Source organism: Somniosus microcephalus, chromosome 1 (assembly GCF_052327205.1).
Source record: "Somniosus microcephalus isolate GS21.2 chromosome 1, FLI_Smic_1.0, whole genome shotgun sequence".
Lineage (NCBI taxonomy): Eukaryota > Metazoa > Chordata > Chondrichthyes > Squaliformes > Somniosidae > Somniosus > Somniosus microcephalus.
Genome location: NC_140987.1, coordinates 226,439,054 through 226,457,256, shown reverse-complemented (window position 1 = coordinate 226,457,256; position 18,203 = coordinate 226,439,054). Strand labels below are relative to the sequence as shown.

General features: G+C 44.4%; 1 protein-coding gene across 5 annotated transcripts in view; it reads right to left on the bottom strand.

The window, feature by feature from the left end:
• Window positions 1–6,046: 6,046 nt before the first annotated feature.
• LOC147124655 (uncharacterized) overlaps window positions 6,047–18,203 on the bottom strand; it is a 176,738-nt gene continuing 164,581 nt past the window's right edge. For all 5 annotated transcript variants that reach the window (XM_085991062.1, XM_085991090.1, XM_085991079.1 and 2 more), the window contains 2 exons: window positions 13,161–13,251; window positions 6,047–8,354 (listed from right to left, as the gene is read on the bottom strand). In XM_085991062.1, the coding sequence (XP_085847188.1) occupies window positions 8,272–8,354; window positions 13,161–13,251 (174 nt within the window). In that variant the 3' untranslated portion in view covers window positions 6,047–8,271. The remainder of the gene's footprint in view (window positions 8,355–13,160; window positions 13,252–18,203) is intronic.

The following is an 18,203-nucleotide window of genomic DNA, read 5'->3' as shown; positions in this document are numbered from 1 at the left end:
TCCGAGCTAACCGCCCCAAATGCGAGTTTTTTAGAAAACAGATCTCGTATTGTGGCCACATTATCGATAAAGAGGGGTTACATAAGTCCCCAGAGAAGATTGAGGCAGTAGTCAAGGCTCCAGCACCGGAAAATGTGTCACAACTGAGGTCGTTCCTCAGGCTGGTAAACTACTACCATAAGTTCTTGCCAAATTTGTCTACAATACTACACCCACTGAACACCCTACTGCAAACTGGGGTGCCATGGAAGTGGAATGACGAATGTAGACGAGCTTTCCAGAAGAGCAAAACACTAATCACATCGAAAGATGTATTGGCCCATTACAACCCAGCATTACCAATTCGGTTGGCTTGTGATGCGTCACCCTACGGCATTGGAGCGGTGCTGTCGCACAAATTCTCAGACGACTCAGAGAGGCCAATAGCCTTTGCGTCACGATCACTAACCTCAGCCGAGCGTAACTACGCCCAGATTGACAGGGAGGCCCTCAGCCTAGTGTGGGGAGTGAAAAAGTTCAATCACTATCTGCATGGGCAGAAATTCACATTGCTGACCGATCACCAGCCTCTTCTCATCATTTTTAATCCAAAGAAGGGCATTCCGGTGATGACTGCGCAACGACTACAAAGATGGTCACTTTTTCTAGGGGCGCACCACTATGAGATTGAATATAAGGGCACGAAACAGCATGGAAATGCTGATGGGCTATCACGCCTGCCACTGCCTACTGCGGAGGAAGCACCAGCAGTGGATCCTGTCGAAATATTCCATTTGACTATAGTTGAATACCTACCGGTAACTAACGCTTGTATCGACAAGGAAACCCGAAATGACCCAACACTGTCTCGGGTATATGATTTGACGGTGAAGGAATGGCCAGCACATGGCGACTCACTGTTGCCAGCATTCTCGACAAGGAGAGAACAGCTGTCAGTGTGCCGGGGGACCCTGATGTGTGGATCCCGAGTGATAATTCCACCCAAGTTAAGGGATAGAGTGCTCAATGAGCTTCATGAGGGTCATCTGGGAGGGGTAAAAATGAAAAGCCTAGCCAGGGCTTGTGTGTGGTGGCCGGGAATCGATAAACAAAATCGAGGACCTGACCAAGAGCTGCTCAAGATGCCAGAAAGTCCAAAATGCACCACCACAGGCCTCTCATCTCCATGGCAACGGGTGCATATTGATTTTGCTGGTCCATTCATGAACTCAATGTTTTTAATAGCCGTGGATGCGCACTCAAAATGGCCTGAGGTCATCAAAATGTCCTCCACCACCACGGAGAAAACTATTGCAGTCCTACGGACCATTTTTGCCAGGAATGGCTTGCCAGAACAGATTTGCTCGGACAACGGACCACAGTTTGTGTCCGAAGAGTTCCAGAGGTTCTTGAAAAAGAATGGGGTAAGGCATTACACATCCGCCCCATATCATCCAGCCACAAATGGATTGGCTGAGGTTCGTACAAACCTTTAAGAAAGCAATAAAGGCTACGTACAATGACAACATTCCGCTGCAGCACAAGGTGCATAATTTCCTGTTCGCCTACCGGAATGCGACACATGCAGTCACCAACCAGGCCCCAGCCATGATGTTCTTTAACCGAAGGTTAAGATCTCGCCTGGATTTGCTCAGACCAAACGTACGAAGAGATGTTGAGAGTAAGCAATTCCTGCACATCCATGAGAAGCCAACAAGGAGCTTCAATGTAGGGCAACCAGTCTTGGCCCGCGACTACCGAACTGAAAAATGGCAGCCAGGAACGATATGCACACAGCAGGGCCCACTAATGTACACAGTGGACGTTGGGGAGAGCATCGCGAGACGCCATGCTGACCAGATCCTAGTCACAGGAACAAGTCAACCCCATGCCTCGCCCATACGCACCTGGTGATGAACCCGACGTACAGGTCACATCTACCCCAGAAACAGTAGCATCGGAAGCTGATGAACCAACCGACGACAGGGGGCCAGAATCGCCTTCGCACCAAGAGCAAGACACTCGGGAAAGGCGTTATCCAGAAAGGATCAGGAAGCCTCCCCAAAGACTGAATTTATAAATAGACTATTTTCAGCTAATGTTGCATGTTAAAAGTGTTAATTGTAATTAGTTTGATATTTAATTGTTAAATGAGTGTTATGGTACTATTAATCTAAAAGGGGAGGAATTGTAATGTATGTACTTTTAAGGGGGGGAACTACTTTCTATAGCTCATGTATACTGTAGTACCGGCAGTGACCACACCTGTATATAACACTGAGTAATAATCTGTTGTTTCAGTTGCAGTTTGAACCACGTTGAGTAAACACCTGTTGTACCATTCTCTGCAGTCCTTTTCTTATTATTACACGGACGTAACACATACAATCTACCTGCCTCAGATTTGGCATAATAGTTATTCATAGAGTAAAGTGCTAAGTGTTAGGAATTAGACAGTGTAAGAAGAGGATTAAATACAATTGCTCAACCCATCAGACTTCGACAACCGACAGAAGTACGTTGGCCCATGAAACGTGCGAGATTCTTTATTGACAAGATCATGGACATCGACATACTGAAAACCTGCACATATCTTGCTTGTATCTTCAATGCTGAGCAGCCAAGTGGTAAAAAATCATAGCATACAAATCCACAATTTGCCTTTGATCTAAAAAATTTAAACCAATTATGTACAGGTGGGGTTATTTAACTAAAAATTTGACTTCTTAAATGGAATTTTTTTACCAACCTTTTGATAAAAAGAGTGTATCTAGAACTCTGAAGCAGTTCCTTCATTTGAAGCAAACTCCACCCACTGTGAATGAAAGAGACATGTAATTCAAGTCTGAATTTCCCAAGTTATGGCCCATTTGCACAATACTATATTTAAAACCATAAGGATTGTGACTGGTGTCAAAATGAGCAACATCATTTCAAAATTATTTGCCAGTGGTAATTTCTTCCAAATTACATGCACATTATTCAACAAGAAAAACCTTCCAATTAAAATGGAGCAGTTGGGAAAAGGAAAAATCTAGTTAGGAAAAAATGGTAGTATTTAAAATTCATGTGGACAATTTCATCTCAGACTATGGAAGTTATACTGACCAGACACTGACCTTGTGGATTTCATCTCTTAACAAGGAAGAACCTTTAACTTAAGATTTATTTTGATGGTATATGTGAATTTCTCATTACAGTTAAATACATCTTTTCAATTCAAAAGCCTTGAAATCCATACTAAAATCAAATGAGTACAAAATGAAAATGTTATTGTATTTAGCCTCATTCCTATTTTACTCCTAGGAATTTCAATTATTTTCCAACTCCTGGAAGAACATAATTTAAGGAAAATAAGATTTGTTTAGTTAGTTATAGAAAGATGGCTCATTATATAGAAGTATCACTCTTAATGGTCATTAGGTCTCCGGAATTCTATGAACCTATTCATTAAAAGTTGATAGCTGAATGCACCATATAGCGTGGTACTGAGTCACACAGGTCCCAAGCGAGCTTGTTTAAAACTAACAGCTGCAACAGGTAGATTGAACAGTGTAGACTTTATAATGTAAATGAAACTGCAGTAAAATAACAGTATCATAGTGGCACATGGTCAAGTGTACAACATTCTTGCTACCACAGCATCTGAAGTTTGATTTGCTTTGCAGCACATTATGTTCAATCCACGATAATGATCACATTGCATCCTCAGACAGCCATCATCCCACTGCTCCCAAACTAAAATCCTCTGACACAGCAGTTAAATCTTTTTTAAATCTTTCTCCTCCCCATTCCAATTTTCTCCCCTGCAGGTGCTAATTCCTGCTAAGGTACCAGTCCACAGATGCTGGCAGTGCTCTAGTACTTTTTCGTGCATGAACCTAGTACCAGGAGGTTATTCAATCATGAAGGGCATCACCACTGATCCCAACTTTCATGAAGTAGGGTCACAAGAAAGCGACAGGAGCCACAACACTGGCTGGCTATTTCCTCTCTAGCCAAGGGATCTGAATCAACTGCAATGGCCTCAATCACTGCCCTTCGTGAAATCAATTCATTCAGCACAGGAGTCAAACTGGGGTGGTTCTTATCTCATCCAGTGTGGTTGGGGTAATGTGGAAGGCAGCCCCCGTTAAGCTGAAGTGTGGGGTGATATTATCTACAATTGGTACAAAAGCAATTGAATCAGCATCCAACAGAAAATGAAATCTGCCCTGGTTAGGTAGATCCAGTTAATCTACTGCTGTGGTAATTGAGATGTCACATTACAAAGTGATGTGAAATTTAAGGTATCTTAAACTCTCCATCTCCTGGAAAGTCAGCAGTGCCTCCCTGCAACATTACAGGAGTCATCACTTCATTCAACCAGCCACCATGTTTATTCAGCCAGCTTTTCCACTAGTACTGGATAACAACAACTTGTATTTATATAGCACCTTTAATGTAGTAAAACGTCCCAAGGCACTGCACAGGAGTATTTTAAGACAAAAAAATTTGACACCGATCCACATGATAAATTAGGCCAGGTGACCAAAAGCTTGGTCAAAGAGGTAGGTTTTAAGGAGCGTCTTAAAAGGAGGAAAGAGAGGCAGTGAGGCGGACAGGCTTAGGCAGGGAATTCCAGAGCTCAGGGCCTAGGCAACAGAAGGCACGGCCGCCAAAGGTTGAGCGATTATGATCAGGGATGTTCAAGAGGGCAGAATTAGAGGAGTGCAGATATCTCGGGGGGGGCGGGAGCGGTGTTGCACATTGCACATGTTTATAGGTAAGTGATTTGGTGAGGGGAGGGATTTTAAATCTTTGCCCCTATTTATTTCAACAAAGCACTTCTGGTCAACAGTACAATGAGGCTGAAACATACTTTTGCAGAGTGGAATATTAATCTACGCTTGCAGTTCTCCACAAGGTGTACTTCTATTTTCATAGAATCATACAGCGCGGAAGGAGGCCATTCAGCCCACTGTGGTTGTGCCGACTCAAAGAACCAGCCAACTGTTCCACTCCCCCAATTCTTTCCCCTGCAATTGTTGCCTTTTCAAGTATATATCCAATTCCCTTTTGTAAGTTATTATTGAATCTGCTTCCACCAGCCTTTCAGGCAGTGTATTCCAGATCATAACTCGGCGTAAAAAAAATTCTCATCTCCCCTCTGATTCTTTTATCAAATATCTTAAATCTGTGACCTCTGGTTACCAACCCTCCTGTCAGTGGAAAGTTTCTCCTTGTTAACTCTATCAAAGCCCCTCATAATTTTGAAGACCTATCAAGTCTCCCCTTAACCTTCTCTTCTCCAAGGAAAACAATCCCAAGTTGTACAATTTAAAAGAGGTACTCAAATCAATCAGAAATTTCACCCACAGAAAGGCAAACTTGAGACTATAAATCACCCCAGGCCATAATGGGCACCCTACTATCCAGGACAAAACAGCCCTGGCAGAGGTCTGGCAATAGATCACTTGACTGCCTCTCAGCCATTTAAAAAAGAGGAAAAATAAAAAAGACACAAAAATATTTAAATACCTCTATAGTTTCATTACTGTTTCTCATAAGCTACCACCACTGTTTAAAAGGTCACTTTGTGCCATAGACCAATTCCAAGCTGTAAGAGAGGCTAAGCAATTTGCTCCAAAGCCTGTGCCACGCCAGGTAAGAAATGGTACAGAAAAGCAGCCCGAGGCGACGACCAGTGCTCCAGTACCGGTCCACGACAGCGCACATTGAGAATCCAATTTGGAAACACCTATATCCTACTACAGCATGTCAGCAATGCAATATGGCACCATACTCTCTGCTGGTGAGTGGGGAAGAATCAACTGGAGATGACCTGAAGGATAAGGATCTGTGTTATGGAACCTCAGATCAATATTTGTGCTCCCTGTACAAGATAAGCCATGTATGGGAACAGCCAAACAAATTTTCCTGCTGTTTCCACTCACATGAATACTTCATCCTCCACCCCAAGAAAACACACGACTGCATGAGGGCAGGGGAAGAGATAGGGAAATAAATTCATGGTACACGGCAAAATTCCATCAGAATACAAATTAACAAAGAAAATAATTCTGAGTTCAGCAGAAAGAGAAATCACATGATCCTTTATTTCCAAATGTAGAAGATTTTTTTTCGACAAGTACTTGGGGAAAAAATGGCATTGCCTGCAATTATTCTGTAGGTGGGCTGAAGCTTGTTTTGTACATATACAAGAGCTAAAAAGATGAAGTGTATATCAAACATCCATTTTTTCAAATAAAATATATTTTTTTAATAAAACAATCAAATTTACTAGTTGTTACAAATAAGTACTGGTTTACAAACATTTTCTGTGTAGAATTTCTGCATTACATTTGAGAGAACTCGACTACAACAGATGAAATGAAGGAAAATACTGGGTTAAGTTTGTTTCCTGTTCAATGGTTACTGAATGGGGAACAGAATACAGAATGTATTCCATGAGCGACAAAGAACGAAGAAGCTGAGTTATATTAATAGTGTTAGTGAGAGAGAGAACGAAGGAACATGCATTTATATATTGCTTCACCACAGCCTCAGGACGTCCCAAAGCACTTCTAAACCAATGAATTATTTTTGAAGTTACTGTTGTTACCCAGATAAATGCCTCTTGCAGTTAGCATGACTCAGTTGATAGCACTGATGGAATCAAAATTGTCGTCACTTACTGTAAGGCTGCTATGTAAAAATAATTCAGGCAGTCTCAACACAGTGGACTACAGCCCAAAACACAAAACTATCCTAATCCAGCACAAAGCGGGCAATCTCACTTGGAAGGGACACATCTGGCTGGAGTGAGAAATGGAAGCAACACAACTATCCAGCAATAGGGCACTCTTTGAAGCTTGGGGGGGGATAAAGCACATTGTTTGGTTAGGGTTTTACTCTGCAGCTAATTGTGCTAAACCTGAACTGAGAGCACCTGAATTGGAAAACTGTTCCATTTTTGACTACTAGCACTCCTGCTCTGTGGTAAACACAAACATTCACCAAAAGAATTGCCAATGTTGTGCCAAAATTTGGACCATTTACTGCTGCAGGTTGATGACTAGCAGGAACTGGGTTAAAACTGCCCAAACACTTCACATGCAATCCACACAGCTAATGGACAGAAGATATTTTTGTTCCATTAGGCTGGACTAGACTCAACTGCAAGTCCTGAAGTGAAAGGACATTTTCACTGAGTTTTTTCCTCCCTCCCTTCACTAGCATAGCTTAACTGAGATCAAGAACTCCAATGTGGTTAAACATTGCCATGAACATGCATACTTCCACACAGGTTAATTGAAGAGATTGAGCAAGAATTTATGGTTTGTTTGGTATATATTATCCCTATTGCCATAAACAAATATACCTTACAATGAAGATGCACTCAAGACAATTTAGACTCACATTTCCTCTTCTTTTGCTATACCTTTTCTGAGTCTCTCTCGGTTTTTGCTGAAAGTGGATTACATCCTGTATTCTGGTTTCCTCCGCTTTGTTTATAGAAATTTTGACCACGAAAACACTGAATTACACACACGTAGGAGAAGTGCTGTATCATATTACAGGAAACTTTGTGTTATCCGGAGGCTAAATGCCCGGCAAGCTCGAGCCACCGGCAAAAATCAGGAGCCGTTTTGTTAGTTTTTTTTCTTCTTGTGGCTTTTTTTCCCCAAACAGTCAGGCTCTACAAAGTCTCTGTAGCTTAGCAACAGCTTCAGAGAGACGCTTCCAAGGTACGGGCCGACTGTTTAGAAGCTGTTGCTAAGCAAGAGCGTTTGTTGTCAGATACGGAGATGAAAAGCTCCGTATGCTTCAACATTAACGCTGGTGTGTCCGGCAGTTTTGAGGGAACGGCAACAGCTCGGTCCCGTCGGTGCCGGATAGCACAAAGTTTCCTGTATGTTGATCAGTCTTTCTGCCCCATGGCCAATTATACAGATATAAATTTTCAAAGCCGTGTATTTGGTAACAGCACAATAATTCATAATGGACAACTAACATTTTAACTATTCCAAAAATACTCAAAATTATTCTAACAAATGGTACAAACTAGAAAAGTTTTATTGCATGTGATGAAGTTTATCAAGCTGTGTGCCCAGATACATCAATTGCATTGGATACAAATTTTCAAAGCAAGATACTTCTCATATTTCAAAAAACAAATAGCACTTGTGGTTCATAAAAGAAGCAGGTTAACGTTTCAACTATTCCAAAATGCTCTAAAATATTCTGAAAAATATAGCACAAATGTACAAAATACAGAACTGGCAAAAAATTGCTCCTCACGAATACTGTTTAATCCGTTTTGGCTCCTTTCAACTGTGTGAAAAGCAGAACGGCCTCAGTATCCAGAAGATTTGTAACATTGTAGGTGTTACCTGTAAAAGGGGAAACAAAGACTATTTAGGCAATAAACTATTTTTTCACATGTAAAGACAATAGATTTTGAAAATTTATTTTTTTTAAATTAAAAAATCTTGTGACCTATCCTTCATCTTTTAATTGCTAGAGAAATTAAATCACATTAGTAAGCAACTTTTGATATCTTGTGCACTAATGTATGTAATGTATACATGCTAGCATACAGTGCTGAGGTGCTCAATTAACTTGGCAATTGATTTAACTTCTGGCAGATCTCAAGTGCGATTACAATCCCACAAATTCAATTTTGTGCTTGTGACTATTTGCAGTTTCAACTCCTTGGTGAAATATGTAACCCCTTCAATCTGCAGAGGTAGGATTTGTGCTGATATACGTTTCATTTAGCTGTGAATCTAGGGATATTGTAGTGTACATACTGACCAGGACTTGTCAGTGTGTATATATTTTGATTGCCTAGCAACGGAGGAGGCGGACCTGTGTGGGAGCGGCAGCGGGACCAGAGAGAAGGCGGGGCAGCCATAAAAGAGCGCTGCAGAGGCCCGACACTGGAGTGCTGCGAGTTGGGAAAGAGTCCGAGAGCAGGAGCAGTCAAACAACAACAACTGCGAAACCGCTAAAGTGACGTCACAATAAGGGAAGGAGCTGATTGGTAACTAGGACCTGGTGAGTAGCTCTACAGTCCAGTCGTTGAAGTAAAAGTCTCTAGTTTAGAGTAAAGTAGTGTTTAAAGGGAAGTAAGGTCCCAAGTGTATTTAATATTCTTTAATTTAAAGGAAGTAAAGGGAATAAATTAAGGGTAGGACATGGTAGGGCAGCTCGGCACTCCATGCTGCCATGTGGGAAGTCAGGGACACTTTCGGTGTCCAGGACGAACACATGTGCAGGAAGTATCTCCAGCTGCAGCTACTCCAAATCCGCGTTTCGGAGTTGGAGCTGCGGCTGGAGTCACTGTGGAGCATCTGCAAAACTGAGATATTCGTGGATAGCACGTTTAACGAGGTGGTCACACCACAGCTAAAGAGTGCACAGGCAGACAGGGAATGGGTGACCGCCAGACAGAGTAAAAGAACTAGGAAGGTAGTGCAGGAGTCCCCTGGGTCCATCGCCTTCTCCAACAGATTTTCCGTTTTGGATACTGCTGGGGGAAGATAGTTTCTCAGGGGAATGTAGCAAGAGCCACATCCATGGCACTACGAGTGGCTCAGCTGCATAGGAGGGGAGGAAAAAAAGAGTGGGAGAGTAATAGTGATAGGGAATTCTATCGTATAGACCTTTCTGTGGCCGCAGACGTGACTCCAGGATGGTATGTTGCCTCCCTGGTGCCAGGGTCAAGGATATCACTGAACGGCTGCAGGGCATTCTGAAAGGGGAGGGCGAACAGTCAGAGGTCGTGGTTCACATTGGTACCAACAACATAGGTAAAAAGAGGGGTGAGGTCCTGCAACAAGAATTTAGGGAGCTAGGTAGCAGATTAAAAAGCAGGACCTCAAAGGTTGTAATCTCTGGATTACTCCCGGTGTCACGTGCTAGTGAGTATAGGAATAGGAGGATAGAGCAGATGAATGCGTGGCTAAAGAGTTGGTGCAGGAGGGAGGGCTTTAGTTTCCTGGGTCACTGGGACTGCTTCTGGGGAAGGTGGGACTTGTATAAGTCGGACGGGTTGCACCTGAACTGAAACGGGGTCAACATCCTTGCGGGGAGGTTTGCTAGTACTGTTTGGGGGGGGGGGGTTTAAACTAACTTGGCAGGGGGATGGGATACGGAACAGAGCTATAATAGGGGGTGATGCACAGCCAAATAGAGGAAAAAACAAGTCAGCCCGGAAGGCAGGGCAAATATGTAATGGCACAAGGGAGTATGGCAAGGCTGGATGGCATTTATTTTAATGCAAGGAGTCTTGCGAGTAAGGCAGATGAATTGAAGGTGTTGATGAACATATAGGCGTATGATATTGTTGCTATCAGAGACATGGTTGAGGGAGGGGCAGGACTGGCAGCTCAATATTCCGGGGTATAGAATCTTCAGGCGAGACAGACGGGGTGTAAAAGAGGGGGTGTTGCAATATTTATCAAGGAGTCAATTACTGCTGTAAGGAGGGATGGTATCTTAGCAGGTTCCTCTAATGAGGCCATATGGATAGAACTTAAAAACAAAATTGGGGGAAAGCACTTTGCTGGGAGTGAACTATAGGCCCCCACAAACAGTCAGGGGGAGATAGAGGAACAGATATGTAGGCAAATCTCCAAGAAGTGTAGAAATAATAGGGTAATAATAGTAGGGGATTTCAATTTCCCCAATATTAACTGGGATAGTCAGAGTGTGAAAGGCTGAGGGGGTGCGGAATTCTAAAAGTGCATCCAGGAGAGCTTTTTGAGCCAGCATGTAGAAAGTCCTACAAGAGAGGGGGCGGTACTGGACCTAATTCTAGGAAATGTAGCCGGGCAAGTGGTAGAAGTGTCGGTAGGAGAGCATTTTGCTGACAGTGACCATAATTCGGTGAGATTTAAGGTAGTCATGGAAAAGGACAAAGATGGACCGGAAATAAAGGTTCTAAATTGGGGGAAGGCCGATTTTAATATGATATGGCAGGATCTGGCCAAAGTGGACTGGGATCAGCTACTTGTAGGAAAATCCACATCAGTGGGAGTCTTTCAGCAAGGAAAGAGAGAGTACAACGCCAGCATGTTCCCGTAAAGGTCAAGGGTGGGATCAACAAGCCCAGGGAACCCTGAATGTCAAGGGATATACAAGAATGGACCAGGGGAAAAAAAAAAGATGCTTTTGGCAGACACAAAGGACTAAAAACAATGGAAGCCCTAGGAGGAGTATAGAAAGTGCAAGGGGGTACTTAAGAAAGAAATTAGGAGAGCGAAGAGGGGCATGAAAAAACACTGGCGGGCAAAATAAAGGAAAATCCCAAGGTGTTTTGTAAGTATATTAAGGGCAAGAGGATAATCAGGGAAAGAGTAGGGCCCATTAGGGACCAAAGTGGCAATCTGTGTGTAGAGCCGGAAGATGTGGGTGAGGTTTTAAATGAATATTTTGCATCTGTGTTCACTATGGAGAAGGATGATGCAGGCATAGAAATCAGGCAGGGGGATTGTGATAAACTTGAACAAATTAGTATGGAGGGAGGAGGTACGAGCAGTTTTAGCGGGCTTAAAAGTGGATAAATTCCCAGGCCCAGACGAGATGTATCCCAGGCTGCTGTGTGAGGCAAGGGAGGAGATTACAGGGACTCTGGCACAAATTTTCAGAACCTCTCTGGCCACAAGGGAGGTGCCAAAGGACTGGAGGACAGCTAACGTAGTACCATTATTCAAGAAGGGTAGTAGGGATAAACCAGGGAATTACAGGCCAGTGAGCCTAACATCAGTGGTAGGGAAATTATTGGAAAAAATTCTGAGGGACAGAATTAGTCTCCACTTGGAGAGGCAAGGATTAATCAAGGATAGTCAGCAAGGCTTTGTCAGGGGGAGATCATGTCTAACCCATTTGATTGAATTTTGAGAGGGGTTGACGAGGTGTGTGGATGACGGTAGTGCAGTTGATGTAGTCTACATGGACTTCAACAAGGCTTTTGACAAAATCCCACATGGGAGACTGGTCAAGAAGGTAAGAGCCTATGGGATCCAGGGCAACTTGGCACATTGGATCCAAAATTGGCTTAGTGGCAAGAGGCAGAGGGTGATGGTCAAAAGTTGTTTTTGTGACTGGAAGCCAGTGTCCAGTGGTGTACCGCAGGGATCGGTGCTGGGTCCCTTGCTGTTTGTTGTGTACATTAATGATTTAGATATGAATGTAGGAGGTATGATCAGTAAGTTTGCAGATGACACGAAAATTGGTGGAGTGGTAAATAGCGAGGAGGGAAGCCTCAGGCTATAGGATGATATAGATGGCTTGGTCAGATGGGCAAAACAGTGGCAAATGGAATTTAACCCTGACAAGTGTGAGGTGATGTATTCTGGGAGGACTAACAAGGCAAGGGAGTACACAATGAATGGTAGGACCCTAGGAAGGACAGAGGATCAGAGGGACCTTGGTGTGCATATACATAGATCCCTGAAGGCAGCAAGACAGGTAGATAAGGTGGTTAAAAAGGCATATGGGATACTTATATTCTATGCCTCGGCTAATGAAGGCAAGAGCAGGGAGGTTATGATGGAGCTGTACAAAACGCTAGTTAGGCCACAGCTGGAATACTGTGTGCAGTTCTGGTTGCCACACTATAGGAAGGATGTGATTGCATTGGAGGGTGCAGAGATTCACCAGGATGTTACCTGGGCTGGAGCGCTTCAGCTAAGAGAGGCTGGACAAGCTGGGGTTATTTTCCTTAGAGCAGACAAGGCTGAGGGGGGACCTGACTGAGGTGTCCAAAATTATGAGGGGCATAGATAGGGTAGATAGAAAGGAACTTTTCCCTTAGTAAAGGGGTCAATAACCAGGGGGCATAGTTTCAAGGTAAGGGGCAGGAGGTTTAGAGGGGATTTGAGAAAAAACTTTTTCACCCAGAGGTGGTTGGAATCTGGAACTCACTGCCTGAAAGGGTGGTAGAGGCAGGAACCCTCACAACATTCAAGAAGCATTTAGATGAGCACTTGAAATGCCATAGCATACAAGGCTACGGACCAAGTGCTGGAAAATGGGATTAGAATAGACGGGGCTCGATGGCCGGCACGGACTCGATAGGCCGAAGGGCCTCTTTCTGTGCTGTATAACTCTATAGGTGCTTCTAAAATGAAACACAGTAACTACTTGTAAATTATAAATTTAAAAAAAAATCAAAGTAAAAGATCATTTACCTGAAGGCACAAAGAAGTAATCCCCTTCTTTGAGATGGTATGTGGTACGGTATATTGTAACACCTAGGTCTCCTTTTAGGATGTGAAATATCTGTAATACAATTAACGCACATCAAAAAAGAAGCTATGTTCGATCACAAAAGCCACACCCAGGATTCTTCTAATGCTAAAAATCAGCTGATGCAGTATTATGGCAGCTGCATCAACATAAGAAAGTACCAATTTGTGATCCTGGGCACGCAGACTGAAAAGTTTGTAATTTAGAGACCACGTAATAAACTGTAGTTGAACCTCAAAGTACTGCATTTTCCCACAGCCTATATAGAATCAATGCTTTCAAAAAGTGCCATTAGAGATTTTAATGTTTAATAAAGTTTGTTACCAAAACCTGGAAAGAAATATAGCTCCATTGTAGAGTATACCTGTCTATTTAAATAACTGCAAGCCAACAAATGGTTGGGGGCTTCTTAAATACTGGATCCAGAATGGAAATCAGCAAGGTTCTGTTTGAATTTGCCTGGGCTGGTTTCAAAAAGGTGAACACACTGCTGAATATTCAGATTCCTAGTTTTGCACTGGCTGAGCAGACAGAGGGGGTGGAATTTTGCCAGCGCTCAGAGGGCAGGTTCGCTGTCAAAATGGTAGTGATGGACAGCAGGGCGGAAGTCCGCTCTGAACCCACCTCCTTGTTCATTTCTCAAGTGCCGGCTCTGCCTGCGGTTTGCAGACCCAGCACTAAGAGCTGGGTCAGGCAATTGAGATACTTTAGAAGCTGCTTAAAGGTAATGCACTTTATTATGTTTATGCATTACAAGCCAAATGAATGTTGAATGTTAAATGTCTCAATCAAAATGTACACTCTTGGGAGCCGCAAGCCTACATTTCGTTGTACTGCACTTGTGCACTAACAATGACAATAAAGTTGATTATTATTATTATTTTTTTTAATTTGCTTATGGGATCTGGGTGTCGCTGGCTAGGCCTGCATTTATTGCCCATCCCTATTTGCCCTTGAGAAGATGGTGGTGAGCCGCTGCAGTCTGTATGATGAGGGTACTCCCACAGTGCTGTTAGGGAGGGAGTTCCAGTGACGATGAAGGATCGGTGATATACTTCTAAGTCAGGATGGTGTGTGACTTGGAGGTGGTGGGGTTCCCATGCGCCTGCTGCCCTTGTCCTTCTAGGTGGAAGAGGTCGTGGGTTTGGGAGGTGCTGCCGAAGAAGCCTTGGCGAGTTGCTGCAGTGCATCTTGTAGATGGTACACACTGCAGCCACGGTACGCCGGTGGTGGAGGGAGTGAATGTTTAAGGTGGTGGCTGGGGTGCCAATCAAGCGGGCTGCTTTGTCCTGGATGGTGTCGAGCTTCTTGAGTGTTGTTGGAGCTGCACTAATCCAGGCAAGTGGAGAGTATTCCATCACACTCCTGACTTGTGTCTTGTAGATGGTGGAAAGGCTTTGGGGAGTCAGGAGGTGAGACACTCGCCACAGAATACCTAGCCTCTGACCTGCTCTTGTTGCCATTTAATATTTAAGCAGCATTTTACTAGGTTCGAACAAATTTTCCATGTTTTTTTTACAAGGTTCCCGACGCTCGGGGATCACGTCAGGTAAGTGTGTCAAGTTCTCAATGACTGCATTGCTGTGAATAGTTGACAACTGCAAAAGTGGAATAAAAACTACCATTTTACAGCTGTTCAATTTCCAATCTTAGAAACTGGAGACTTCAGGATTTGGAATACACTTTTCAGCTTTTTGGAGGTTTGAAGTGTTTGGAGCAAACTCTCTATCCAGTGTCACCTCCTTTGAGCAACCTCTCTCACCATTGACAGATCGCTTCTGTCTTCTCAACTTCAGCTGCCATCTATTCCATCAGCATCAGTGCCCTTGAAAAAAATCTCACCTTGGTCCTCAGAGTCCCACCACGATCAGCCCCAACACCATCACCAGGCACATCAGCATCACCAACATCAGCACCAACCTTCTCCACAATCACCTGATGCTGCACAGGACACAGGGCATCAAGCACTGGAGCACATTGCTGCCTGGGAGGCCAGGGATGGCCTCACCATGGCCACATTTACTTCATTTGACGCTGTACACGCTGGCTGCCACATGATGCGCCAGGTTGGCACCACCCCACACCAACACCATAAAGCATCCCTACAATGCCCAAGCCATTCCTTTCACACTCATCACCATTGCAGGGGGTACCGTTATGTCTCACCATTCATTGCAATTCACTAAACCACTTCCAAAGGTGCACACAGATCTGTCCAATGCAGCAGAGTGTTGAAAATAAAGATTTCAATGTTTGACAACACATCAACAGAAACTTCACATGAACATTGGCGATAACACCCAACTGCCTACCCTTGTGTCTTGTTAGTTGGTATGATTGGATAAGGATGAGGGGGGAGTGTGAGGAGTGGCTAGTGAGATGGGAAAGTGATAATGTAGATAGAGAGGGATGGGTGGAGGTGCAAGGTAAGTTGGTGTGAGTAAGGATGTGCAGGAGTAGGGTAGGGAAGGCAGAGTGATGGGGATGTGATGAGTGGTACAGCAGGATGAGGCCGAGGCAACAACAGAAAATGCTGGAAACGCTCAGCAGGTCAGGCAGAATCATGGAGAGAGAAACAGAGTTAATGTTTCAGGTCGATGACCCTTCGTCAGAACTGGAAAAAGTTGGAGAAGTAACAGATTTTTAAGCAAGTGTGGGGCAGGGAAAGGGGGGAGGGGAGGAAAGAACAAAGGGAAGGTCTGCGATAGGATGGAAGACAGGAGAGATTAAAAGACAAAAGGGATGATGGTGCAATGCAAGAGGAGATGGTAATGGGACAAATTAAGAAACAAAAGATGACTCTAGATGAGGCTGAGTGTGGCTTTGCAGTAATGTTTTGTGATCTACCGAGATCATTGAAAGGTTTGCGCCACTGCAGCCTGGTCCTCCTGACGACATCCCTGCTTGTGCCCTCCTGTGCAATGCGCAACCAGACTGCATTGGTTTCCTGGGGAGGTCTCTTCCGTCCATTGGAAGCAAAGAGAACCTCCCTGCGTGCTGTGGCTCCCTCCATAAACATATGGAGGGAGTAATGGGAGAGCCTGGTGTAACCGTGTACCTTTGTCAGTGTTTGCAGCACCTCAATGCTGCAGAACACTGACAGCACAACTGTCAAAATGAATGTGGACATGGTCCCTTTAAAGAAACTGGCTGAGGGCGCGTCATCAAATGACTTCATCAGACCTGCTTCCCATTAATTGGCCGGGAACCTCGCTGGGTGGGCTTAACAAGCCCCATCAATGGAAAATCTTGTTGGAGATCGGGATTGAGACAGATGCGGGGTCCCCATACGCCACAAACGTCACCCACCCTGGACCCGCCTAGGTTGGAAAAATCCACCCAGAGTGAGAGATTAGCACTGAAGAACGAGCAGCTGCCACAACACTTATACTGGGCTGTAAGGTTTTATGTGCAAGCAACTTGTTTCAGCAAAATAAGTCAGATTGGCATAGTGCCCAGCTCATCAAAAACCTCGACATGTTGACTAAGACATTGGAGAATCCGTAACAGATAGGAGAGTGGGATTGCACTAGAAGCAGGTAAATGCAGCCTGAAGACAGTCAGCCAAATGGATCACCTCCTTTCCTGAAGGTGCTCAGTATCAACAGCTGGTCAGTAATATGACTTCCGATATCCCAGCAGAGCCCATGAATGCTAACTACATAATACAAAATGGCCATATAGTTAGCAGGAACCAATCCATTTTGAGATTTAAGCCATGTGGTCCACACAAATCAATCGATGCCAGCAATATCATGGACACTAAATAGGCTCACACATATAATTGGAATTTTTTTTCACGTGCACAACAGCATTTGTATTGCAGTTCATAGATACAGCACAGAAGGAGGCCACTTAACATTTTTTTACTTCGTTTATGGGATGTGGGCGTTGCTGGCAAGGCATTTATTGCCCATCCCTAATTGCTCTTAAGAAGGTGGAGGTGAGCCGCCACCTTGAACTGCTGCAGTCCGTGTGGTGAAGGTACTCCCACAGCGCTGTTAGGTAGGGAGTTCCAGGATTTTGACCCAGCGACGATGAAGGATCGGCGATATACTTCCAAGTCAGGATGGTATGTGACTTGGAGGGGAACCTGCAGGTGGTGGTGTTCCCATGCGCCTACTGCCCTTGTCCTTCTAGGTGGAAGAGGTCTCTGGGTTTGGGAGGTGCTGATGAAGAAGCCTTGGCGAGTTGCTGCAGTGCATCTTGTAGATGGTACACACTGCTGCCAAGGTACGCCAGTGGTGGAGGGAGTGAATGTTTAAGGTGGTGGCTGGGGTGCCAATCAAGCGGGCTGCTTTGTCCTGGATGGTATTGAGCTTCTCGAGTGTTGTTGGAGCTTCACTCATCCAGGCAAGTGGAGAGTATTCCATCACACTCCTTACTTGTGCCTTGTAGATGGTGGAAAGACTTTGGGTAGTCAGGAGGTGAGACACTCGCTGCAGAATACCTAGCCTCTGACCTGCTCTTGTTGCCACAGTTGGTCCAGTTAAGTTTCTGGTCAATGGTGACCCCCAGGAATTTGAGGGTGGGGGATTCGGCAATGGTAATGGTCACTTGTTGGAGATAGTCATTGCCTGGCACTTCTGACACTTACCAGCCCAAGCCCGAGAGTCGTCCAGGTCTTGTTGCATGCGGGCATGGACTGCTTCATTATCTGAGGAGTTGTGAATGGTGCTGAACACTATGCAATCATCAGCGAACATCCCCATTTTTGACCTTATCTTGGAGGGAAGGTCACTGATGAAGCAGCTGAAGATTGTTGGACCTAGGACACTGCCCTGAGGAACTCCTGCAGCGATGTCCTGGAGCTATGATGATTGACCTTAAACCACCTCTACCATCTTCCTTTGTGCTAGGTATGACTCCAGCCAGTGGAGCGTTTCCCCCCACCCCCCCAAATTCCCATTGACTGCAGTTTTATTAGGGCTCCTGGATGCCACACTCAGTCAAATGCTGCCTTGATGTCAAGGGCAGTCACTCTC